General features: G+C 45.1%; 1 protein-coding gene across 1 annotated transcript in view; it reads left to right on the top strand.

Annotated features, from left to right (window-relative positions):
- The window catches only part of COL27A1 (collagen type XXVII alpha 1 chain), a 151,831-nt gene that overhangs the window by 34,875 nt on the left and 89,893 nt on the right, over positions 1-27,063 (top strand). Inside the window, exons 7-13 of the mRNA XM_026049328.1 lie at positions 3,252-3,305; positions 5,348-5,401; positions 10,249-10,293; positions 11,202-11,255; positions 13,618-13,662; positions 16,061-16,114; positions 17,230-17,274. Coding sequence (XP_025905113.1) covers positions 3,252-3,305; positions 5,348-5,401; positions 10,249-10,293; positions 11,202-11,255; positions 13,618-13,662; positions 16,061-16,114; positions 17,230-17,274 — 351 coding nt within the window. The remainder of the gene's footprint in view (positions 1-3,251; positions 3,306-5,347; positions 5,402-10,248; positions 10,294-11,201; positions 11,256-13,617; positions 13,663-16,060; positions 16,115-17,229; positions 17,275-27,063) is intronic.

Below are 27,063 nucleotides of genomic sequence, written 5' to 3'. Positions count from 1 at the left end.
ATGCCAGAAAGGATGTGACTTCTCTCCCCCTTTTTTTATTTTTTTTTTCTGGTTTTATGCCAGACAGAAACTGAGTATCCCCCAAAATTCACCTTCTTCCATTTTAAATGCCTCTTCACCAGGCTTGGCAAACATGGGCCCACAACTGGGACCTGACATCTCCTTAGTATGCACAGCCATGGCTGAAGTCACAGGCTTCTGAAAGCTCAAATCAGCTCATCAGGCAAAGCAACCCCAACCAGAACTGCTCCAGCTGAGGGTTGTTCAAGTGTCAATGGGCTGCTTGACTAGACCTGCCGTAGATGGCTCTTAATACTGTGAAAAAATTGAGCAATCTGAGAAAGGAAACAGAACTTTCCCAGATAGATATAGCTTGGAAATAATGACTAATACCAAGTCAATATCACTTAGGAACTCAACCAGAAACACAATTCCTATCAGCTGAATTAACAGAGTAGTCACAAGTTGGGCAATCAACTGCACAGTTGACTGTATGATTTTCGAGTGCTCTGTTAATTTGGCATACAGGAGCTCTAATACTACAGTGCATCCAGCAGCAATACGCATGTTTATGTTGAGCTTGTCCAGTTGCATCAAATTAGTGAGCATTGTGTTCTCAGACTGTCTTATTTCTGAATCTCTCCTGTGCAGAAATTCCACCTTATTRTCTCATCACTAGAGCTGAGCACTTGCGAGGCCTTGGTCTTTGCTGATCTTTTGCACAGAGTTGTGTATAGCTGTTGAGCCAAATTCCTGCTGATCTGTTTGGGCGCAGTTCCATTGACTTCACTGGTGTTCCACCCACTCACACCACCCGAGTATTTTGCCCGTCATGCTTTTCTCAAAAATTTATAAGGAGCAACTGCTTAAAGAGACCTTCTTGACACTTTCTGCGTTTTGTTTGTTGACRTTGGCAGTTGCAAAATTACTGTTGCGTCTCGTTTGTGAAGGTTATGATTGTGTTAGACATGCTGTTAATCTGATKTAGACACACATTGGAGTAGGGACCCTGCTGGCTGCCTGACCTGTAAGCTGATGGAGGCATTGAAGAGACACGCGTGCTGATGACTAGATGGAGCTCTGAGGATGTCCTGATAGTGTTTGGGACTAGGAGGAGGAAAACTCACCCTGCCTGAGAGCTAAGCTGTTTGTAAGAGTTGAGTTTGCATTCTTGCATCTGGAGGCTTTTGACCTCAATGTTTAGAATGTTTTACTTAGGTAGCTGCTCTGGATAAATCTCCCTTATTATAGTGCTAGGGGGAGTTGGTTTTTCCTGTGGGTAAATGGTTTGGCTACAAGATCACTTCTATTTAAAACGTTTAGCAGGACTGCTAAACTGGTCTGTTTAAACTGCACGTCTTTGCACTTCTTTTGGATAGGGAAAAGAATGGAAGAAAGCAGTCCCTTTTTAAAAGGAAGCAGTATTCATTTCTTTTGGTTGGTTAGCGGGGATGGGGAAGTGAGGGACTTGTGGGCAAGGTGCTGAGGCTTAGCAATGAACAAGGCTTGGGGTAATTCTCATGTTGCTGCAAGAGAAGAGGTGTACAGCTAACCTGCAGTCTCAGCCCTCAGCATCCAGATGTCTGTTCTTTCCGGCTCTGCTGCTGTGCTGGTGATTAATTCTGAGGAAGCGTGATCTTGCTGTGCCTGAGGTCCCCATCTGCATCACCTGCAAGGCACAGTCTTAATCTAYGCTTTTGCAGTCTTCCCAGTGGAAAATCATGAGACTTCTGTTCACTTACATAGCTTGGTGACCTTGTACTGAGCAGATGGCAAGATTAATGGAGGGTGGTGGGTGTCTACCTGCAGCAGTAAATTGATTTTGCAGTACAGTATCAGTATCTGCAATCCTGATATTGCTCTAATCTGTTCCAAGTAGTCCTAGCACCCACAAACRGCTCTGAAGTTCAAAGAGTGGGAGAATTGCCATGATAACGACTGCGTGCAAAGCAAGATTATCTGCATGACTTCATTTGCTGTTTGAACACTAGGCAGTCTTCATTCAGAGCTTGTGTGGACACATCTGCCTTGAGTCAGCAGTGCTCCCTACAGTCCATAGCTAAGTAGTCTCGCTCCCTGAACCTTGTGACTTGTGGCAGATGGTGGAGGAGGAGAAGGGTAGCTTTACATTCAGTRTAAGTGGGAAGTACATGTCAAGCATAACTGTGTAGCTGCAGAGAGGCTGCATGGACAATCTGCTCAGCTAGTTATAACTAGACCTTTGTGCCCCTAACGAGATAAGTACCATTACTGTTTTGTTAGGGTCCCACCTTCCATTTGGCACTTCAAAGCACTTGACCGCTATTAATTAATCCTCAGAATCATCCCGTGCTTGGATGGTTAGTTTTGAATCTCAAATTGCTGATGTGGCATAGGGAGGTTGTGACTTGCTTATGATGCTGAGGATGTTAAAAGGCCAATGCCTGGTGTTGGTGTGTCTGTGACCTAGTTGTACTGGAAAAGATGTAATGTAGACCTAAAGTTCTTGTGTGCTAATCCTCACCTCTCCTCAGCTCAGAGAATCTGGCATGTTTCAGATCTCTTCTTCTTTTCTACATCAAGCCCCTTTGGTGTTTACAGCACTTTTTAAGATTTTAACCTGGGACTTCTAAAGGAATCTACTGGAATTAGGTGCTCAAATGGGTCTGAAATTCCATTCTGTGTTTGTCAAAAGATCACAGTCTTAAATTGTGATTTCTCTTGCCATAGTTGTTAACAGGGAGTATAAAGAATACATCCACTTAAGACAGTGTGTCTCCTTCTGCAGCCAGCCCCACAATTGCTCTTGCTGCTGCTAGCATCTAATTAGCATAACTTTCTCTCTGGTTTCATTTGTTCCTTGATTAAAGAACGCAACAACATTTAGCAAATTATTAAACAGGATGGTTTAGACACAGTAATAGGCTCAGTAGTTATTTCTGTGATGGTAGTTTATAGACAAGAAAGAAAACAGAGCTGTCTAGTCTAATAATTATCAAAAGTCATAGCATTGCCTTCTTCCAGATATCCTTTCTTCAGTCAATTTAATACTGTCAAATATAATTTAAAAATCATGATCATCAGCAAACAGGCACCAAAGCCAGCCCCAGGAAAGCAGAGCTATGAACAGGAACTTCAATACATTTGAGATATGGGGGCAAGACRGAGACAAAACAAAATGTTTTTCTAATTTGGGGGTTTGGCTGAAGCAAGACCACATCTGTGAGCTGAGTCCTTTCATTATGTCATTAATTTAATTTTTTTATTTCCAGGGTCAGAAGGGTGATCCTGGGCTGTCACCTGGAAAAGCTCGCAATGGACCTAAGGTAGGATGTTCTTACAGGCAAGAGGAGCCCATTCCACTAAACCCTGAGCACACAGAGAAAGAGTCCATACTGCAGCCACAAGCACAACAGAAACTCAAATAGACATTGAGCTAGAAATGAAGGCTTAGGCCCTGGACTTGAGGCTAAAGAGAGTTAGCTGAGGTATTGGCCAAGGTGTGCTGAATTGTCTGCTGCCACAGCTTCTTGGCATTTAAGTGTTTTATCAATTTTATGTGTAATCTGCAGTCTTAAGGTAAGTATTTAAGTTAGCAGATACACATCATACAGCTGTGTATCTCCCCTCTGGAGATACACAACATCTGGAGATACAAGCGTAGAAAGAGGTATGCGTGATCTACAGCTACTTAAGGTAAGTATTTAAGTTAGCAGATACAAAGCTGTATGACGTGTATCTCTCTGGAGACAGGTGTGTAGAAAGAGGTGATCCTAATCTAAGCAACAAAACCCTTGAAAGACAAGGAAATGGCTCTCACTGAGGAGCGCAGATATGTGGTCCTCAGCAGACCAGTGCTCTGAGGGCAGCCTTGCTAACTGGTAGGAGAAGAAAGGGAAACTCCTCAGTCTACTGCCCTGCAGATCCATCAACCTCACCATGTGCTTAGAAAGGCCTTTTTTCAAAATCTACCCAAATTGCCAGAAACCACATACTTGGGAAGGTGTGGCCTTGTTTTTAGATTTAGCAGTCGCTAAAGAGTAGAGTTCTCCTGCTAATTCTTTTCGATGTTACAGTCCACAACTTTGCTCTTACACAGCTGACTGATTTGTACTGGGGCCACAAGGCCTCGCATAAACCTGGGAATGTGCAAAAGAATGGTCAGAGCTTCACAACCTCCACCTCAATTAGTTCTTTCAGTGGTGCCTGCCCAGAGCTTCRTAACTCATGCAGTTAGGGCAAGAAGCCTGGTTCTCTTCCTTTCATCATGAGCCTTGCTATAGACGCACAACTAATAGAAAGCATCAGCCACGAAGAATCTAGGCCCTCAGTTTGAAACCAGATGTGTAGATAAAGTACAGCRAGCCACACAAATGCAGGGTGGATGATGACGCTAGGAAACACTGAGATGGCTGTTTGAAATGGTGCTTTTAACAGCACAAGATGCCATTTGAAATTTCTGGGGCTGCATTCAAGTGGCATCACATGGAAACCATCCACTCGCACAATCTGGAACCGTTTTCTTTCAAGCATGCTCTGCGTAAGAAAGAGAATCCAGATTACTTTTAGCTCATGTTAACAAGGCTTTGTTCCTGTTAGCAGTAATAGAAACAAGGAGTTTCCAGCAGGAGCTTGGAGAGGTGCCTAATTTTCAAGCTAGTTACTCGGAATACATTTTCATTAAATAGGAGCAGCACATTGTGTTAAAAACCCTCAGAGTTCCTTGATTCTAATCAGAGGAGGCCAAAATGGACTTGCGCAAAACGAGTGGATGTTAGAGAGGTCTCACACCACAGTGCTTAACCATTCCWATGATAATTTGGATATGCTGCTTGGGATGGGATGCAATCCCCTTCCATAAGTGCAGTGAGAAATACCTCCCTCAAGCAGCCTGCCCATATACTGCATAGGCAGGTTAAATAATTATACAGTCAAGGCCATTTGAGCTGTGGACTGAGCCAATGCAGTAGCAGAATATGAGCASAATCTCAGGATTTGGCAGGAGGTACCTGTTCCTGCTGCATTGAAAAGGATTTTCCTGCCTTGGCCATTTAAATGCCCATCGAAAGGCAAATGAGGCATGTGACTGGGTGAGATCATTGAAAAGGCGGCATTCATTCTGCTGTCGAAAATCTGGACTCCAGCAGCAGCTGCTATTAATTAACTGGGCTTTTTATTTATATGAGCCAGTTAATAGAGATGATATTTAAATTTGTGCTTCTTTTGCAGTCAATTATTGAAGAACTGTGATTAGAATCAGGAGTGTCAGTCACTGGATACTATTAAAGGCAAAATAATTGCAATAACAGTGTCCTAGGCGTAGAGAAAATACTGCTGAAAAATAATATGGCTTTCTTGCTTCCTCTAGGGAGACGTGGGCTTACCTGGTTTGACTGGGTTTCCTGGACCACCKGGTCGGAAGGTAAGAATATGTCTTTTTCTACCAACTTAGCATTTTTATTTTAAAATATGCTCCTCTAATTCTTGCAGTTGCAAGAACTCCAAATACTTTCTATAAGATTTAATTAACCCCTAATATTCACTAACGATACCTTATTCCTGTTCCAGAAGTGTTTAAGTAGACCAGGAGTGAAACAATGTTCTGAAGAGTTTCTTGGCAAGACCATGTAGGAATGTTGAATGAAATTTTGGATCCAGATTTCCTTCTTGKAAAGATCCTTTATGGATCCATCTTTCTCAAGTCCATGTCCTTTTGCACGATATTATCCCTTTGCACTCCGACACTGGTGGTTCTTCAGGAACCAGAGTTCAGATCTAGTTCAGCTATTATGGTGGTTAAACAGGTCTACAACCTGGACAAGCACTCAGAGTTTGGATTTGGGACTCATTAGACACTCCAAGGAAAGCCTGGCTAGATATTTCTCCAAATTTCAGAGGAGCTGTCTACATTCCTCCTGCACCCCTCTCATTTTACTTTTGAGACTGATAGCATCAGTGAGGTTTTGCTTTGTTTCCAATATTGATGTTTCAGCAATGCAGTCCACAAACATACCTGTGCCTAGGAGAGGATAAGTAAGAGCACAAGATCCATCAGTGCCTTTGTGTTGCAGCAGTGCTGATGAATGCAAGTATGCACCGCAACATCTTAGCTACCCACAGCWTAAGCTCATGTCCTCTCTATACTGAGGCCACTTCAGTTGATCTTTCAATTCTAGTCTATGTTGGTAGGGTGGCTTGTTTTTTCTGGACGCTGCGTCTGCTGCAGGTCGTTGGGAGCTGTTTGGTTTGTGAGAAATGGGCCCAGTGGACATCAATCCCCTGCCCTGAGAGCAAATATTGACATGGCAAAGCTAAGCAGTTAAAATTGGCATCTTGTTTTAATCACTTCATCAGTCAATGGGCCATTAAAGGTGCATGCTCAAGTCTACTTTATGGCTCTGGAGAGAGAAAGAAGTTGTGGGGGTTGAAAGCAACCTTCCTTCGGCCAAGAGGAGGGGTTGCATTCATCTTTATGCCCAAAGCTGGTCCTGCTTGAAGTGTTGTGTGGAGCTAGGAGCAATAGAGTGATTAGTTAATGGCCGTCTGCTGTCACAAACAAGTTGTAACAAGGATGGTCTAAAGAATACTATTTTCTTGGTGCAACAACTTATAAAACAAAACCCTGCAATTTTGATTATCAAAATTGAAGAAAAAAGAAAAAGAAGGAATAGGAGATTCCACAAACATTGAGTCCAGCACATGGACTTCACACCTGGTCTTAGTTTGCCTAGGACAGGATAAAGGCTTCTGTTTCCTCAATGAGCAAATTGGATGCCAAAATTTTTCCTTTGGTGTAACTTAGAAAAAAAACACCTCACAGTAACTCTAGTCCAGCAGTGTTGTTAGTGTCCTGCATCAGAAAAAAAAATTATAGCTGTTGGAGAAATATTTGGAAAAATCTTTTTATCTGGACTCCCTTCTGGCATGCTCCCATTGTAAATATGCTGGTGTTTGGCTGAAGATGGGCAACAACTTCTTGGTTGCAAGAGAACAGCAAAGCTTTAGAAATGACTAAGAACAAAATTTCCCACTCATCCTGTGGAGGGACTATGAAAAGTGCTCTGCAGGCTTTCATCTGAAAAGTCCACGTAGAAACTTTTAGATATCAGAAGTTTTGCTCGGGGAAAATGAAGCAACTGTCTCAGATGTATAAGCTGGAGCCACAACTAAATGGCATATGGTTTTGGGGTGGTATTGGTCACCACACAGCTTCTGCTTGTGTTATGAGTGCACAGACCTTTGCTCTTTGGAGACCTTGAGGGAGTCTGGCCTTGGAGCACCCACAAAGTCCTTTTGCCTGCGCCCAGCCATGGATATATGAACCAGGTATTTAATGAGCAGATAGCAATGCCAGGGACGGKCTACCAAAGAAAGACATAATGATCATTTGCTCTGCATGGCGCAAATGTCACTTTAGCTGAAGAGCAGTTCTTGGGAGCAATAGCAGGACTTCTGTTCTGCCCTTCCCTTCTCCTGCCTAGGAGGTATCTCCGGGCTTTGGCTTTTGGCTGTGGGCTGCAGACGGGAGCTGTGCTCTGGAGAGATCTCAGCCAAGTGCTGAGCTGCGGCCCCCGGTCGAGAGAATGGCTGTGGCAAAGTGCAAGCCTGAACCAGATGGCAGCAGTGAGGAAGTAAAAAGCTTCACCAAAAACACACAGGGAGCAAAGGCAGAGCTCAGAACACGTCCAGGTTGCAGAATGCACCCTATGGTGTCAACCACGCTCTTTGGCCTTTTTGCTCTTTATGTTTCAAATCAAAGTATAGGCCCTTTTTAGCTATGGTAGTGTGGGTTATAAATATCACACRCGAGTGAATCCTTCACTGGAGAGCAATTTCCTTTCTAAATCACAGCCCTTTGTGTTGAACGCCCTGTAATCATCAGGAAGTGTTTGGATAAAAGAGCAAACGCAGTTGTTTTCATACCCTCTGCCCTGTCATTTTAGTGCTATTTGCAGAGGATTGCAGCAGGTAAACACTTTCACATTCCAGCCAACTTTATCACTGCAAGCTCTTTTGCTTTTTTCCTCACTATGATTAACCTGAGACAGACATAACTGCAGGATAATTTGAAGAAACACAATCCACGCTCCCCAGGGCTGCCAGAAATAGTGAGGAGGGTATTAAATAGGATGCAGAAATAGAAGGGTGTCTATGTATTTAGCTTAAGAGGCGTTTGCTTTCCATTACAGAGATAGCAAGGCAAGGCTTGATGCAGACATAACTCTGGCATGATTTTAGGGTCTCAGGGGGCTACAATCTAGCCACTTGCTTTAGGTAGACAACAGCGTCTTGAAACTCCCGTCCATGGGAACCCAGTCTAGTGCAGCGATTACAGCAGCTAAGCTAGGCTCCTCTTCCAGATCAGTGGAGGGAACGTGATACCTCTGGGCACGTGTCCATATGCAGTGAGGTGCCCCAGCTGCCTGCAGGCAAAGGTAATCCCTGCTCGGGGCTGTGCTGGAGCACTCCCATGGGCTCCATGAATCCCAGGTACGTGTGGATGCTCAGAGCTCGAGGCTGTTTCTGTTGGCACCTCTCGCTGGCATGGGCAAGATAGGGGCCCAAGCAGATGCTCTGGTGTTTGCACGTCCTGCTGGTCTGAACAGCATGAATGGGCAATACAGGCACTGTGCCTTCTGCACTGGGAGGGTTTGCACCTACTCAGTGCTTCTGGGGAAGGACGGAGGTCCTAACATTTGGTCCTACTCCAAGACCTTGCTATTCAGGAGCTGCTGGGTGAAATGCACCCACAGCATTAGGAGGAAGGATTTTCGAGGAGATTCAAGCAAGRGATGAAGCAAAATGATCTCTTAGTTTAGCACCTTCTTGTAGGGTGACAGCTCAATCAGATGGACTACAATACACGAGCAAGGTCAAGCAGTAGAAAATGGGTGAAGAGGGAATCAATGTTTTTCCAGGCCAAAATGCCTGAAATAACGAGCAAGGAGGAATGTGAAGGGGAGCGGGTAGTAGCCAGGATGGCTGAGAGCACCACATGCCTCTGCCAGCAAAGGCTTAGGCTGCAGGTCTAGAACAGCCCATGGGAAGAATAAAAAAGCAGTTAAGCAGAGGTGTGGACTTGGGAGCAGAAACAGCCCTGGGTTCATCTGGTGGGTGAAGCGAAAGGCCAGGTCCTTGGCTTGTGGTGCAGGGGATGCTCCCCAACGCACTGCGCTGCCTTGGGAGCCCCGTGTTAAGGCAGGGTGAATAGTAGAGACAGAAATACAATTAGTAACTGTAACCCATCCTGAAACCATTTTGTGATTTCTGTCATTTGCATCCAAGGACTGTTGCTTGTTTATTCTTTCTCCTCATTTGTTTTAAGTTACATTTTTCTGCTCTTTCRGTCTTGCTAATAGCCCAACTGAAAAGTCATCTCTGTAACTGAATTTAATCTTTTAATCTGCTCTGACTCCACTTGATGGAAACAAGTTTATTTTAAATAGCTGAAGCAACGTAATAAAGGGAGAGAGGGAAAAAAGCTCAAGTGCTTGCCACTTGCAGGCTGTGCTTAACGTTCAAAACGAGCTCTAGGCAAAACCTGGAGAAAATTTGCTTTCTCAAAAAATACATACTGACCAGTCTGTGAAGGAACAGGCTGGTGTTGTCCTGTCCCAGAGTCTGTATCTCAAAAAGACTGAAAAAAATGAAGTAGGGTCATGAAGGACCTGTAAGAATGGTGTAAAGTCTGCAACGTTTGCCAGCTAGAAGCATTAAGAAACTCATTAATTCAGCAGAGAGTGGGTTAAGAGACAGCTTGCTTGCCATTTTAGGTGGCTTCCTAATAATGGTCTCTGGATCTTGTTACGCCTTGTAATAATTAGATGAGAAAAACTGGAAGCTAAAGAGATTCAAGCTGGAAACAAAGCAAAAACTTCCTGTCACAGCAGGTATATATTGTGCTATTTCCTATAGCATTGCCGATTTTAAAGTCAAAGTCAGCACTCTCTAAAATGGAACAGACCTATATCATGCATGGCTTGGTGAAGGAATAGTGGGATGAAATTATATGAATCCTGCTACTCAGAAATGATCAGCTCTTTCACCATGGGCTTGAGATCTATGGTTGAAATCCATGTTTTTCTGAAGCCAAGGATGAAAGTTCCCCTTGCTTGCCCAAAGCCAACATTTTACCCAACAAATTTGCAGTTTTCTAGGGATTGAGGAAATTGTGTAATTGTGTAGATTACAAATTTCAGATGTTCATGTAGATACAGCTCTTTAAGTCCATCCCAAGTAACTTTTGTCTCTTTCCATCTATTTCAACAGGGATATAAAGGCTACCCTGGCCCACCAGGTCACCCTGGAGAGCAGGTGAGTAGTCCAAGCTTTCCAACATTGAACCTCCAAAGACGGGTGGATCTAATGACTCCAGTGCTTGTTTGGATCCTGTACAGCCTGCCCGGCATGGACAGTTAGCTCCTTCTAGGGGCAGTTTTGTACACACGTAGTGCATACAGCTAACTCCCTTGCTGTGGGGGGCTGTGCACATACATTGACCGAACATCACTAGGTTGGTAGGAGGAGACTGCTTTGGAATTGCTAAATTTAATTTTTAAATTTTATTCCTCAACCACACTGAGTTTATGTGGTGGAAAAAAATACCAGCTTACCCTAGCACACCTTTTCTTTCCTCTTTTACATTAATTTCATCTGGAGTTTACTAACCGCATCGTATTAAGCACTAACATGTAATTCCCCTCCCAAACCCCTTTCTCCCTTCCCCCTTTCCCCCCCCCCCCCTTTTATTTGGTTAAGTCTGTTTGCAGTCCAGAGAAGGAGAGGGGAAAAAAAAAGGCAATGAATAGCAGGCCCTGTTAGCAATGATGTTAAAGGATATTATACATGAATCCATTTAGTTCTGAAGAATTTTGGCAGGGCTTCCCCACCAGTAAAACGGTTCCATATGCCAGATATAGATGCAGCCTTACACCTTCTCTTAGCCTCCTTGTTTCAAACTATCTGCCGGTTTCACTGCAGATGGGGGGAAAAGGCAGCAGTTGCTTAAAGCACAGATTCTGCTGAGTTGGCTTCTGTAAATTCTTTCCCATTCATCAATTTATTCCACTGTCTTCCTCRAATTCTTTTCTTTCTCTCGGTAAGTTTGCATCAAGCTAATCCACCCTCATTACCTTCCCCCCAGCTCAAAGAACAAAGCAGCTAAGGGCTTCCCACGTGTGCTGTTAACCTCACCTTCCTGTGCTTTCTTTTTCTCTTTCAAGGGCGAACGAGGACCAGATGGAAGTCCAGGTGCCAAAGGTTATCCTGGCAGGCAGGTGCAGTAAATCTCATCGTGCTGTGCACAGACTAGGGATTTGGGTGTGCAGGTAGCTAAATACAGTGCAGACCCACTAAAGYCCCACTAAATACAGTGCAGACCTACAGAATATGTTGAGGTTTTCCTTCTTCTCTGTCAAGATGTTGCATCAGTGACATGAAGCACTAAGGCTGATGGAAAGGATATTCAGTCTGTAATGTTTAGAACTTGAATTTCAGTAGCAGAATTTGACGAAATATTTTTCTTCATTATAAGAATAGGGGAAACATAGAGCAGAGAAATATAACTGCACCCTGCTAGCCCTTTGCTTTCAGGCAAGTTTTTATATCTGATATTGAAGAGGCTAGAAAGCTAGGGCAGAAAAGGCATATTGCTGAAAGAAAATATTTCCCACTAATAAACACCATTAGCATAAATATATATATTCATTTGTATAAAATTATACATGTAGCACAAGTACATATAGAATTATTTTTGCAGCTGCAAAAAAAAGATAGAAAAATATAAGTGCTTGTTTTCTATTTGAAAAGAATACACTAAGACAACTTTAGGAGTGCAGGAGAATGGAAAGGAAAATGGATTAGGATAGGAGTCTTTTTTCCTTACTGATATAAGATTGCTAAATAGTAAGGAGAAAAGCAAGGGAAGAATTTGAACTGAGATCTGCATCCCTAGGGCAGGAGACCTGACCCTGTAAAATTTTCAATGAAACAAGTTTGTCATGGTCTTCTAAGACAAGCACATTAGTGTTGGGTTCCCCCATGCTCATGTTTACCTATCTAGCAAAGAGTCTCAACAGATGTCAGAGCCCCCAATCAGCCATTCCCATGCATCCATCAAACTTCCCTTAGCTCCTGTGTGAGCTTTGAACAGCTGTGCAGGGAATTGAGCTCAATGTGAACTAGACACACGAGCAAGTCTGCATTCCCCTACCCCAGCCTATCARTAATATGTGGTGTGTTGAAACTTGGAATTAGAGTCGGAATCCACTTTGCAAATGTTAGGTGGGCTCTCCACACACGCACTGGAGCTTGCAGGTGCTAGAACTCTGAGAATTTTGTGCACTTGACTAAACGCTGCATTCGTGCTCTGAAAGGCTCTTAGAGATTCACATTGCCAAAGTGTCTCCTAGGTAGGAATGTGCATGACATGATATAAAACTATGAGCTCTAATGGGCCTACAAGGTTAATGAAGGCTGCTTCACAGCAGCATTATTCTGCCCATCAGATAAGCAGGGTGAAATATTTGTACTTGAACATACAAAGAACAAAAGTGCTTTCTTAAAATGTGGTTTGGGGCAGGGAAGTGCCTTTTTTTGTTTGTGTTTTTTTTTTACAAAAAGCTTTTTTTTTTGGTGTATCTGAATGCTGTGTGTATCCAGCATCAGAGCTGTTTACTGAGATTTTACTACTTGTTACTCGTCAGCTGTGCTGGATACATAATACTATGGGGGAGAGAGCTTGGCTGTATTTTGATTTGTGCATCACAGGCAGAATTGTTAAGCCCACTCGGATGGCTGCAATCTTTGGCTGGCAACGATGCACACGCCAGGAGAGAGCACAACTTGACTTTCAAATCCCAGGCTGAGTATGTGGTGTTGCCAGCTAAAGAAAATACAGGGTTGTTTTTTCTGTTTTTCTACCAGAAACGCCAGTTACTTTTGGAAATTAGRATAATAATAAACAACTGACTTGGAAATTTGCTAAGAGACAATCAATGTGGAAATTCAGTATACATTTTTACAGAGTTCTTTTTCACGGTACTTTAAKGGAGGAGCAGTAAGCACGGACGTAGTATGGAGTGTACCTATGGAGTGTACCTTCAATTATCCCCATAGGTGGRTGCTGTGAAGGTCTAGAGACCTACAGCCCCAGCCTTGCTGCATGGCTTCATAGGCTGCAGAAATCAGAGGGCAGTTCTCACTACGTTCTGTGATTCTGTGCTACAGCAGGGCCCCACTGTGTCTAAACAAGTATTGAAATACATATGTCATTGCTATGTGTGTGTTCGTTTGGCCAGGAAACTGCCTTTGGAGCAGGAGATGGTGGCTATGGAGGATCACTGTGTTGCACGTAAAGGGCAATGCAACCTCTGCGTGCCCTGTTGCATTAGTCTCTCTGGTCTTCATGGTCAGAAATCTCTCCTTCCGCCCTGGGGAAAGCTCAAAATGTGCTGAGTAAAGACTCTACAACAATGGGAGATTTGTTATTTGTATCATTTTGGAGTTGTTTTCTTCTTAGTTGATATGCCTGGAACTAAGCATTGAAAGCAGAACTATGCGGGGATGTTGTTGGGAGTTTGGCACTGCTTATTAAGTTAAAGCCCATCCACGTTTGTGTTTTTCTCCCTTCTCTTCCAGGGCTTACCTGGCCCAGTGGGGGAAGCCGGTCCAAAAGGGAATCGGGTAAGCAGCTTTTCATTTGTCTTTGCTCGCTTTTACCAGGCCCTTCCCTTTGCTTAACTTTGCAATCCAGGGACAACTTCCCTAACTTGTTGAATTTAGGGAATTTTGATTGCTCACTGCTTGTTTATTGCAACACTGAAAATTTTCAATGTTAACGTCAGAATGTCCCAAAATCAAAGACCACTGTCAATGCTGATGATGCAAGGTCAATGTATTCAGAGCTTGCATTTCAGGAAATAGGAATCGCATATAAATTCCTTGCAAAGACCCAAGTCTGAACTTTCTGCAAGCCCCATCTCCCAAAGGCCTCTTTATTTTCAATAAATGTGGTTCGGTGGTTTTTGAACATACTGAAAATGGGCTCTTTCAAGTATAGCTCTGAGTTTAGGAATAATTTATACCATTATGCAGAATAGCAAGCTAGCATCTTGAAGCCATGTGGAAATACRAACGTGAGTATCCCTGTTCTGCCTGGGTTCGCTCATCGAATTGAATTGCAGCGGGTTCCTCCTTACTGCAAAGGATTTTTTTTAATTCTTTTTTTTCAACAATTAAGACTCTTGTTAATCACATTTTGTTCTTCTCCTGCAATTATAAATTCACAATGGCATTCTGAGCCAATAAAATTCCCTCTTTCCCTAACACGTGGTATTTTCTCTATGCACAGTAAATTCAAGCAGCTGGCTTTCATCACTCGGAAAACTGCAAGCAATAAACACACGCTGACCCTGTAGCTAGCTCTGTTCTTGAGCTGGGAAAAGTGAAGGCAGGCAGAGAAGGACAGATTGTGTGTTTAATGGCCCACAGGAGAGAGGAAGATCTGTGTTAGCACAGCTTGCTTACCTCACTTCTACAAGTAATCCAGTTTTTCCTGGTGCACCCATTTCACTGACCCAATGTGGATTTAGTGTCATTTTCGAATGGGAGATGTGCAATGCTAAGATCATAGCTTAGCAGAAAGTAAGACTTGAAGATTGCCTTCTGCTTTTCAGCCCTGAATGTTGAGGGCTGAAACACTTGAAGCTACCAAAAGAAAGCCACTTCTCAGCTCAGCTGCAGKCAGTCAGCATTGGGTGTTAAACTGCTAGGGGAGATATCAGCATTTTGTGGACAAAGGGAATGAACCACTGACTGATGCCCTTCTCCACCACTGCCTCTGCTCTTCACTCCACAAGCAGTGGTGCACGGGTTGACTGGTTTGCTCGTTTGGTGTGGTCATACTTCCCAGCTAGATAGCACCCCTGAAGCAAGCACAGCCTAAGGTGAGTGAGGGGCTGCTGAAAAGATTTGCTGGGATTGATGGTGAGAGATTTAATGATGATGGAGGACAGAGAGAGGAGAGCAAATCAGTGTTAGCACTTGACTGTGGTAACAGTGATGTGCTGCTGAAGGGGCTCCCTGCTGAAGTCTGCTTCCTCTGGAGTCTGCATGTTTGGCACAAATAGTCCCTTGCAAAGGACCAGCACACAAGGTGACTTTGTGTTCACTGCTGAGCAAAGAGGATTAAACACAAGGCTTCAATTGTTGTGAGGAAAAGAAAATATAACATTTTATGCAGTGGCCCTATCTGAGAGGGATTTCAAAGCCTGAGAGAAATGTTGCACATTAGAAGATGCGAGGATGGCTGATGAGCATGAAAGGGGATTTTATGCTAAATACAGTTGGTGCAAAGGGAGATTCTTCTGTGGAAGGGTGTCAGGGGATCTATAGATGAATCTAGGCTGAATCTTTTGCACAGGTAAAAAGAGGGTGAAATGTCAGTCTTAGCCTGCCCCTTCCCAATGAGGCCCTTGGCACTTGGGTCAACAAGGTGGTGCAAAGTCTTGGTCGCCTGACAGAATGTGCAGGAAAGGCGCTAGGTTGAGATGCTGCCGATCTGCTCTTCCATCAGCAGGTCCTTGCAGGAGCTAATGGTTCTGTGCAAAAGAGCTACAGTGCATGGCCACCATGTGATGTAAGATGAAACAAGAAGGCTTAGTACAGTGGGATGTATTTGCAACACACAGTTGAAAACATGTGCCAGAGGCAGGAAAATGGCCCTTGGAGAGGCGACAGGAGGTAGAGACATGCGGTTTGCTTTTGCTGTCACCCTTGCTAACCTCAAACCAAGCTCCATTTCCCTCAGGTACAGTTAGAGCCAGCCCAGGTAGGTTTCCTCTTGCTGGCCTCTTCCTGCCCGGAGTCCACATGATCCCTGGTGTGAGGGTATGTGCCCTTGGACTACATCGTGGAAGCCAGCACCATGCAGTCCATGGGCATATACACTTGCCTCAAGGTTTATTTCATCACGACTGCCCTTGACCAGCGCTGGAGGATGCTCTGCTGTTCAGAAAAGACAGACTGACTACCTGCTGATGGGGAAATATATTTGACTACATTTTTCTTTTCTTTTCTTTAGGGATATATAGGTCTCCCAGGGTTATTTGGGCTGCCAGGGGCTGATGGAGAACGAGTGAGTATTTTGTGGAGAAAATCTTGGGGTGTTGCTTGAATACAATTMTTGAGAGCTGTTTGTAAGCTACTCTGTTCCTTGTCCTGTAGGAAAAAGGCAAGTGTGATAATATTTAGACATGTCGTCTTCAGCCTGTTTCTGCATGTGAATGAGAGCCTGTGTGATGATATTGATAGTCAGCTCAAAAGCCTAAGCTTCTAGTAGGGTCCTCAGACTACTGATGACAAGGGAGGAATTTTCCTGTATTTTTCCTTGTTGAAATCCACTTAATTTTGTCGCTTTTCACCCATCCTGGTGGGTAGACTGGGGGAGAATGCAAGTAGAAATTCCCCCGTTCCGAAGCAGTGTCATCAGCAGTGTCCCAGGGTTTGGGTGTTCAACTGGAGATGTCTGGAAAGGGCCTGGATCTTGGAAGGGCCAGTGCCAGGACCTTTCTGGTGATGGCCTTCCTTCCAGCTACATCCAGTTGGGCAGCCAGATCCATGTGTTCAGAGCTTTGCAGGCCCTCCCCTGCCTTTCCGCACTTTCCCCCKTCATCTCCCCACCCACCTGACCCCTACCCATCAAAAACTCTCTGTTCCTGAAGTAAGTGCCCCCTAAGGAAGGGCACTGTAGGAAAAAGACACTTTTATTGCCACTTTTTTCTCCCTCCCTGCAGATCGCAGGAAGGAGCGAGGCCCCGGGAGCGTGTGGGAGCGCGTGTGTGCGCGCCTGCCAGGGTGGCGACGGCCCCGTGCTCTACACTCGCTGATTTAGTGCTTGTATAACTAAATAGGAAACATAAACAGAAGTTCAGCGAGCGCCTTGGCGGTGGCCGCCTTCTGGTTCCAGACCAGTAGCTTAATGACTGCCCCTGCTAAGCCCGGCTTCAGCCCGTTGCCCTGGGTGGGGAGGCGGCCGCTGCGTGTCCTCAGGGAGGGCTCTGCTCAGTGGCTGAAGGTTAATTGTCTTCTGCTCTCACAGCTGACATTTTGATTCCCGAACAATGCTCAAGTCATTAGCCTGTTTTGCATTCCTCCTCMTCATCCAGTTTTGTTTTGTATTGATGCTTGGCTGTTTGCTTTCTCAACCAGACCTATTATTTTTTGTTTTCTCTCTGTGTTTTTTCTTTGCAGGGGATCCCTGGAGTTCCTGGGAAGAGGGGCAAGATGGGTAGGCCGGTAAAGTTTTTCCTCGTCTATTATGCAGACTTTGTTAAACTGGAAACGAAATATCTGGCTTTTAGCTGGGCACCGTCATAACTTCTGATGTGAGCTAAATGGGAGAGCAAACAAACTTTTTTTATGTCTGAGATGTGCCAGTTCTGTTACATTTACCATTTGGTGGTCTCATCAGTCCCCTCGTGTTTACCTGTCCTTGTGGTGATTCTCTCCAATGCTTGTACCACCTTGGTACGTATAACGCAAGTACACTTCTGTATGGCAGCTTTCTTGCCATGTGGGATAGTACGGGTATAAAGCAGTAACAGATTTGATTAAAATACTGAAATTTGAAGGGGCCAGGAAGCTGGCAGATGTATCAAGTTGTTTGTTCCAACAGTCAAGGGAGAGATCAAGCCCATTTGTGCTCGCCAGCATCTTGTTGCCTTTGCACCTTATCTTTGACATTAGCCTCAGTTTCTCTCCATCTCTCTGACATTGTTGCACTCAAGTTCTTTGTAAATTTTCCGCTCACCCCCACACAGCAAACTCCAGTGTTTCCTCCTGTCACCCTCGCATGCGAATCTGCCTTTGCTGGAGTCCCACGCCTACTGCTCGCTGGTGTTCTCACAGCAGAAGCCATGCAAACATCCTGGCGGTCCACATTCATCCCAGCTGACTACTCCTGCTCTCAGTAGGATTGGTGGAGCAAAATTAGCTGTGGTGCCTTTTTTAATTCTTGCTTTGTTTCATCTTTTCTGCCAAAATCAACTCCAATTCTTACAGTTTTGCAAGCTGCCAGTTGCACCAGAAACCTCTATGATGACTAATTGCAGAGGGCCAGCAGAAGTAACTATGACTCATTGACCAGAGTAAAACAAACAAARCAACCGTCGTTAGGTACAGGGTTTCTGCTCTCTGCCTTGTTTCTGCGTAGAGCGTGCTGTAGGTTCAACGTGTTCCAGCTGTTGTTTGGCTAGAGCTTTTGTAATCTTCCAGGCAAGGGTTTTGGTCTGGCAGTCACTGTTACAAACAAGATGCTCCCTTGAGATGAGTGGGGAATCACTCAACCCTGTAGGCATTTAGGCTGGGATCTAGAGAAGGGATTAAACRACTGAGCATGGGCACCTTTGTTCTACTACGCTCTTTTGGAGAGTTTTGGCTTCATCCCTACTTCATGATATCAAGTTTAATAAGAAATCTTGAATGGCCCGACACTGATGATTTGTGCTTCCGAGTGTTAGTAAAACAGATTAAGTGACATGCGAAGTTATTCAGGAAATCTCTGGGAGAACAGAAAGTAGGAACCAGCTGACCTGATTCCCATTCCAACACTTATCTACTGGCCTGTGCTGTCCTCCAGCTGCTTTGCAGCGTTGCTGGGCCTGCTGCAATTCTTCTTGTCTCTCGTGTCCCTGCTCCACTCAGTTTGCTGGCGCTGCTACTGTTCCTGCTCTCCCTCAGTTCTGTCATTGCAATGGGGAGCTCTTGGAAGCCCTTGCTAGCTACCGTCCAAAGTTGGTAAATGCTCTGAAGGGGTGGGGGGAAGGAGTTGATAATAAATACATTGCTGCCTCATGCCATACAGARCTAGGTAGAGCAACAGATTAAGGGCTTGGCGGAGGAGGAGCAGGGGGCTGGGGGAGTTTGCATGTGACACCGTGGGCCTCCCAGAATGATGTAAGACTAAAATATAAGATTAAAATAGACGAACTGGACATGAGTCAGATTTTGAAACCATTCCAGGGAAGTTAARTTCTGCAGAGCTGTGAGGGATATGGAGAATCTGCCATGGAAGCTGCGGGCTCCACCTCCCATTCTGATCTCCCTGCCTTGCACCAGCGGAGCAGGAGATGAACGTGTCCCYATCTGTGGGCACTGGTGAATCCTTGAGCAAGCAGAGGGTTGAGGGAAGCCTGGTAAGAGAATTACAATTAGAGTGCAATGCACCTGGGAGAGTGAAATAACACGAGCCCACATTTCTCCAGGTCTTGCTGCTTGTTTTAGTGGTAAACTGGAGGACTGAAGCTGAAGTGACTGTTTGCTTAAAATGCTGGTGTTGCCAAAGCAATGGCTGGGAAGAATGGGATTTTATGGTGTTCACTTGGGCAGCTGACCGAAGGAGGACAAGGGYGTGATGGAGCTCCTTGCAGTGAGGGTGGACGGGCTGTGCCCTCAGCTGTGTGAGGGGATGCACGGGAGATGCATCAGTCATCGCCCATCCTTAGAAATGAGATGTCCTGCCACTGGTTGTAGTAACCCACAGGAGGAGGAGACATGGCTTGTCAGACACGCCAAATGCCAAAACTGAAAAGCATGTGGGTTTTTTCGAGCTCAGAGGTGATTATATTCTTGGAAGGAAACTTGAGCCCGCGGAAGGAATAATGCAAGCTGCTTTGTTAATTAGGAAGAGGAAGCAGCACACACTGGTGGGTCTTTCTCTTCAAGAGAGGTACTGCACAGAAAGGTGAGTTTTGGAACACAGTGTGTGCCTAAGTGTTTGGAAGTGGATGTCTTTATGCTGTGGAAGATGCCTAGCTGCAGCCAGATAGGTCTGAATTACACGTTACATTGAACTTCAAATACAGGGTAGTATTTTCAAAAGTCCTTGATTCCTGTTAGTGAGAGACTCTTAAAGAGGATTTTTTAGGAAACGTAGACAAAGCAATTTTGTGCATCGACTGTGCTATCTTATGCTTGGTTTTTGCTTATAATATTTTTATTGCTAATATTTTAAGAGATGGAAGGAATCACCAGGTGCTGGGTGATACATGTGAGGTTATCAGCACTAGGAAGGTACCAGGAAGRTTTTGTATCTCTGCTCTACCTCTGGTGGTTACAGTCTAAGCAAATACAGGTAACTTTGAATGAGATTCGTCAGAGGTCCTGAGAGAAGGAAGGGGGAAGTGTGAGGCTGATGGATGTGAGGTGTTCAGAAGGCAGTCAGTGGTGTTAGTAGTTGGAACATTAGTGGTGATATGTGACTTTGCAGTGAAATTTCCATTTCAGAACAGCAAAGTATGGTTCCAAGACATGCTTAGTAATTCCTGGGTTTGCCTGAGATCTGTTCTTGGGTTAGTAAAACATGTCTGAGATTTTCCTCTGTTTTCCTGAAAACCTGTTGATGCTGCTATTCCTATGGCTGGAAATAGAGCTGAATTCTTGGAGCCTCATTTGGTCAGGTACTGGGCAAACTCCCAGCGAAAGAAAAATCCTGGCCTAAGCAGTCCATCAGACTGGATTATGATAGAACACAGGATCAATCTAACCCCCAGGCTGGGAAGTTTAGGATGCAGCAAAGTGATCAAGTGATTAGTACCACAAACAGACATTTCAGTTTCTTTACCTGTCCAGCAATGCTCATCTTTGCTCTTCTCTACATCCTTCTGGAGCTTGTGTGCATGAGCAAAAAGCAGTTGTGCCCTGCCAGTGCTGGGGCTGTTGATGGGTGTTTCTGTCTGCTAACCTCAGATGAGGGAGGCAAACACATATTGACAGCACAGGCTCTGCTGTCAGGCTTTACATGGCCTGTGGCAAGCAGCAGCCTGTTGCCAAAGTGCTGCTCCAAAGAGCTAATTTGTCAGATGGAACAGGTTGTACAACAGGCAGGCTAGGAGGGAGGGTTTGCACTYGAGACACAACGAGCAAGGCTGATCCCCTGCCCACGGGAAGGGCAGGAGCCTGCCAAGACAAGGTGGGGAGATGCTGCCTTGACCGGGGGCTTCACGGGAGTCAGAGGACATTAGGACTGGTCCCTCTCAGTGGCGTGTAGCTTTGGACAAGTCATTTTGCTGGTTTGGGCTACATGCAAACCAGGGACAAGACACTTGGATCTCCTTTGAGCTCAGYGGATGAAAGATGGTGTATAAATGTCAAGGAGTACTTCTCTGAGCACTGCTGTCAAGAAACAGGTGCTTTGAAATGGTTGTGGATTTTAAGTAATAGAAATCAGTGCATTAGGGGAGTGCAGAAGCCTCCTTCCCCCTGCCTGTCACCCAYGGCACGAGGCTGTGGGAGCCAGCAGTGATCTGGCTGCAGCTTCAGTGMGGCCTTGGGATTTGTGGTGAGCATCTGAGCTGAACCTGACATCCGTGAGCTGACCAYATCCATCGTTTTCCACGAGCGGACCACAGCTGGGGTCTCCTATGCCAGCTCTCAGCTTGTAAGCTGGCAGAGCCTCCTTGCTAGGCTGCTTTCTACCTCTGCCATCTCCCTCGTGGCTGACTYAGTTCATGTCTTAGCTCTTGCCTTCTGTGAACGCCAAGTCTCAGGGTGCCCCATCTTCTTCATCGCACAAGTCAGTAGAAATGCATGTGGCTTCCCTGCACTCCGGGGCTATTGCACCACGTGAAAAGATGTAGCCTTCCTGGATATACCAAATAGCAAAAAGCAGGGTGGCTTTGGGGTTGGGAACGTTTCGTTTTGCAGCTTTCCCCAGCCTGTTTTATATATGTGTGAGATAACTTGGCGGTGGATGTGAGTGCATGGGCCTTTGCCAAGTTGCACAGCCCCAGCTGCTGCCCATGCTAACAATGGGGGACATGTTTTGCCATGTGTCTGGAAAAGCTGGCATAACCACAAATCACTGCAAAAATAAATTATACTTCCCTCTCCAAGGACTGAGACTTTAACCAACTCCTCTTTTTTTATTTTGTTTTTCCTGCTCTGGAAGAAGCTGAGTTCCTAGCACGATAATTCTTCCCCACGTTTGTAGTGAACCAGGCTAAAGTCTCTTGCCCACACAAGTCCAGAGTTGGGAAATTGTTAACAGCATTTCCAGATACTGCTACCTTAACAGCTATTTGCCAAATTCAAGTTAGTTTGAGCAGGCTCCATGAGTGTGCAAAGATGCTGCCCGTATGGCCTTTCTCATAAGAAATTCATGGAGATGCCAGGGTGTGCACTTGCAAAGAGGCCACCAGGAAGGCGAGCGCTACTTTGAATTACTAGTAAAGAAAAAACAAACATTTTAAGAACACTTTAGAGAAATAATTTAATTAAACTGTATTTTCTAAAGATCTGTGAATTAGCTTCTGTAATTTCAAATTTAGCTAGACTCAGTGTTCAGTGTGTTGGTCCACAAGCTGTTTCCTAAAATTTGAAAAAAAAAYGGAAGTGATTCCTTTAACTGAGATCCTTAATGATGCTGTCAGCATATATCCTCAGAAAGCAAAGCTTTGCTCTCCCGTGCAGCTGCTCTGCTCAGGCCTGTTTCATTTGAATACAGGGACTGTCTCACCTTCCAAATCCCAAAACATTCCTTCATACCCAGTGTCACAATTTAGGTTCAAGCTCTGGGCTCAGTTATGTCCCTTCTGCTGTGGTGAGCTGGAGTTAGTGGAGGATTGAGTAGGCAAAGGACCTATTTGCAGGTAAATCAATGAGACAACGTGCAGGAAGGAGCACAAAGTGCTGAAGGAGTTGATGGACAGGGCTCAGGGGGTAGTTTTCTCTTTCTTGTGTCAACACCCTCACCAAGCACCAAAAAAGACGGCACTTCTGATTCTTTAGGAGCTGCCTGATTTTTTTAAAGAATGCCTCTAATCATTCTGTTTGCATGAAAGGTCGTGTGGAGGTGGAAGTCCTGAACATTGCTAGCCAGGGAAACCTGCCTGTTACTGTGAGTTAACCCTTGAATTGCAATTTTTGGTGCTAACCAAGTCATGACTTTGTTAGCTTTTTTCTTTGCCAACCTAAGTTGTTAAAATAGATTCAGTTTGTGTAATGAGTGATTTTTATATGTGTATATATATATTATATATATTTAATGCTTAAGTCTCTCCTCCCTTGTGGAGCTGGTTCACCACCCTGAAAGGCAGGCATTAGTCCCGAGCAAATGTCACTTTCTGGCCCAGGTTGCATTCCACATGCCTGGAGTTCCCTAAATCTGTGCAGGAAGATGTTTGCGTGGTCACTTCTCACTGATATCAACAAGTGTTTCTGGCATCCAAGTAACCTGGCAAGGTGGAGAGAGTTCATGTGTGTTTCCTTCCTTAATGAATGGGCAAAATGAAGTACTAAAAAGCACAGGAGAAGGAGTTTGAAAAGTATAAAGGCCCATAATGTCTACTAAAACTTAGGACAGTTTGTTTCTAAGCGTGTTTCTGATTTGCCCATTGTCAGGCAAAAAGCTTGCGAAGAATTAAATCGATGAAAGAGCATCCTTCTTCCTTCAGGGAAATGTTCATTCATAAATCAGTTCCAAGTGCCAAAATATTTTTTATTAGAAATTAAAGGAAAAAATAATGCAGCTATCACTTTCAAGTCTGAACATATTTTGATTGCCAAAGCTGCTTGACTGTGCTCCTTGAATAGGAGACTGCTCGATTTGGAAGTCTTGGTCCATAAATAACCGGGAATGTTGGCAGATTCAGTGCTCTGGAGCATTAGGTAACTGGGTCTGTGTAGCTATGCTCTGTTAGAGCCCCATGGAAGTGAGAAGAGATCATACATATGCATAAAAGGGCAGAGCTTCCAAAGGCAGATGGTCCAGGGTGGAGAAGGCTCTAAGTTAACTTCAGTGATGTTTGGCTTGAGGAGAGTTTTGGGGGCTTTGGCTGGCGTTCAGGTGGAGCTGACAGCGCTGGAGGGCTCCCATGGAGGAAGATGGAAGGATAGAGATTGTTGTGCTGGAAAATGCCATGAGATCTTCATGCAAAGGGGATGTGACATGGAGCTGCAAGGTCTCCCAGCAAGAGAGAAGAAACCTCCTCTTCAGGTTACAGAGGTGCAGAACTGTGAAGGACCATCAGGTCTGTTCCAGGCTGAGGGTGGCATCTCCATTTGGAGAGACGGACGGTGTCCCCATCCTGGGTCTAGGCTAAGCAGAAAGAAAGGCTCCAACATAGCTGCAAGCATGAAGGGTCCTGAGCAGGCGAGCTTGGTGGCCAGGGTTTGCCAGGATCCCGTAGGGTCCCAGCCAACGTGCTGGCCTCTGCGCCCACCTGCCACGGGGTTCATGTCTGTGCTCTCCACCAAGAACGCTCTCAGAGACATAAGCTGCCAACATCAACATAAGCTACACTTGTTTATTTTATTCTCCCTCTCCTTTTTCAAGTGAATGCCTTCTCTCACCTCCAGCCTTGCTCCCCCGTCCACCACCACCTCTTTTTGGTTTAAATTGTTTGACTTGCAAGCCCCATCCCCGGGGAGACTCCTGGGCAGAAACGCACCTGGCTGCAGCCAACTGGCAAACAGTCTTTCGTGGACAAGACAGGAGAGCTGCTTGGTTCGAACAGCTTCACCTTCAGCCAACAGGAAAATAAAATCCTATTTTTGGAGAAGGATTCTGTTGGCCTGCAGACCTGCCAGGATTCTTTGGATGAGTGGCTGCCAGACTGCCTCCTTTACTCCATCAGGAAAAGTGTTTTAAACTAAATCAGATGTTGTACACACAGCACACCCACCCACATGCACACACCTGAAAAGGCCATAGGGGAAGCAAAAGACTTGGTGCATCTCACCAGCTTCCCTAAGGGACAGCTGAGCCCAGGGACAGGAGACAGGAGTCACAGTGACTGACAGCAGCCAAAAAAAGGGGGCAGGATGCTCTGTTTTAAGCAGAGAACAAAAGGCAGGGGAAATAGAGAGGGATACAATGTCCTGATGCAGGAGGAACTGATTCCGGTGTGTATCCAGGTCTCGTTGCTCTCAGTAGGGATTTTCTTGCATCTCGTGCATGAGAGGATGCTCTTTGCAGGGAGCACAGAGGAATGGGAATTAAGGAGTTGTAGCACCTGGAATATACAGAGTCAGTCACTGATTTGCTTTCCACTTCTCCATGTTTCCCAAGATAAATCAGTGCCTCTGTTCACTCTGCATCAGTGGTGCCTCATCTTGCTTCTGCTGATAGCTGTCCTCATGGGGTGGAGAGGGCARTGCAGAGCACCACAGAAACATGGTTCTTGCTTCAGAAACATCCTTCTTGCTTGGTACATCCTTGTATGCTTTTTTTTTCCAGCTCTGCTTTAAGCTTTAGGTTACTCCTTTTACTGAATTTCTCCCTTACACAATGTGAAATTCATTCTGCTGTCTTTTCCTTCTGTGTTTTCCAGCTGTGAGCCAAAGATTTTGTCATACCTGACTTTAGCTGCTGCAGAGGAGCACCCCACTGGCTCTTGGCCATCAGAATGTGTTAATCGAGCATTTTCCTGCTGACTATGTTGCCTTTAGCCATTTTTTTCCTAGTCCTGGTCCTTCTCTATGTGCTCCAACCATCCCCCAGAGCTGGGAGGATGGATGGATGGATGGGTATTTTTCACTGGAGTATTTTTCTTTGCCATCTCAAATCTTGAGCAAAATTTCCAGAGACTAGGCTTCCCGACAAAATACCCTGAGAAACAGCGGAGTTTTCTGTACCAAGAAAAACTCCGTGCTTGCTTTGGGAAGGTCGGGAGCCTGAATAGGTTAGACTGTATGATCCCTTTCACAAGCCTCCTGTAACGGGCTGCCAGTTGCAACCTGCTTGTCAGCCAGCACCATAAAACACATCCTGCCCTGCATCACCTTCTGCTGCTGGGGTGCTCTTGACTGTGCTGTGAGAGCTCTCCCAACGTAGCTGAGCTTTGAAGGCTGCATGGGTGCTCAAACACCCTCCTTAGTGCTGCAGCCATGAGCCTTTTCTCATTTAATGTGCAAAAGCACCATCAACGTGTTTGTGGCAGAGCTCGAGCACTGGTCTAAGAWGTCTGGGGTTGGTTGAATTGGTACTGCTTCTTCTGTCCAGCCTCCAGATTCATTTGATGATATTGGCARAAAGATATCGGGGGACCAAATGTTGCCCAGACATCCAGGGGCTGAGGCTGGGAAGGCTGTTGGTATCAGGAGAGCAGAAGGCAGCAGTGAAGACAGGGCCTGCTGCTCAGACCTGTCCCGGGCCAATGTCAGTCCACATCTTCTGGGGCTTCTTAGTTTGMTGCCACCTTGAACCTTTTCACCCCATCTCAAGAATGGGCAGCTCTATCCCTGGAACAAGAGTCAGTGTGTGCTTTGAGTGGAGCATGACTCAATGGAGCTTTGAGATGGTCATCTCCTCCTCAGGGCTGTGCTTGGGAGTCCTGGAGTTTGTTGGGGGCTCTCTAACCGTGGAGCATTGGCCAAAGGCCATCACCCAGTTTCTCTGTGCCTTTGAAATGGGAATAGATTGCTTTTTGAAATACTTTGAGAACCGCTGGTAGAAAATCTGTATAAAAGCTAGGTGTTTATTCTGTTACCAAGTGCCTGACATCTATCTTAAAGCAATGAGGATAGTGCTAGGAACTATAACGTAAAGAGRCTAATGGGAAAATATGAATTTAAATAGCTGTAGGCGGCTTTAAATAGCATCTGGACACTTGAATTCTGGTAGAAGTGCACATTATTCATATCATTTAGGAAGTGGTTTAAGCCAAACGTAGAAAATGCTAGTTATTCTAGAACAAGCATTCCTCTTGATGATATGCGATTGCAGCTGTATTAATTAATTGTGTTAGTTTAAGTGATAAAACTTTCCCACATCGGCAAGATCTTAGCAGCAAAACAGMCGGAGGGTCAGGCTGCTCAGTGGCATTCATGGGTCGCTTTGTGCCCAACGATGTCTCCTGAGAAAGGGAGGATGCAGCAGGCGGAGCGCTGGGGGCTCCAAGTGAAGCTGCAGCAGAGCAGTACAGTATCAGTCTATGCACATTCATGTTTTCCTTGGCAAGTTAGATGACTGTAAACAGCAAAATATTCCAAGCCAGTTTTTACTTCTTGCCTGAGCAATGCCTTTTCCTTACACGTCTCTGCTCTGATCTTAGTGATTCTGCATGGAGCAGAGATACTTTTTCTCTT

Source organism: Nothoprocta perdicaria, unplaced genomic scaffold, assembly GCF_003342845.1.
Source record: "Nothoprocta perdicaria isolate Ctin4 unplaced genomic scaffold, notPer1 scaffold_6, whole genome shotgun sequence".
Taxonomy (NCBI): domain Eukaryota; kingdom Metazoa; phylum Chordata; class Aves; order Tinamiformes; family Tinamidae; genus Nothoprocta; species Nothoprocta perdicaria.
This window is presented reverse-complemented; position numbering and strand designations above follow the sequence as displayed.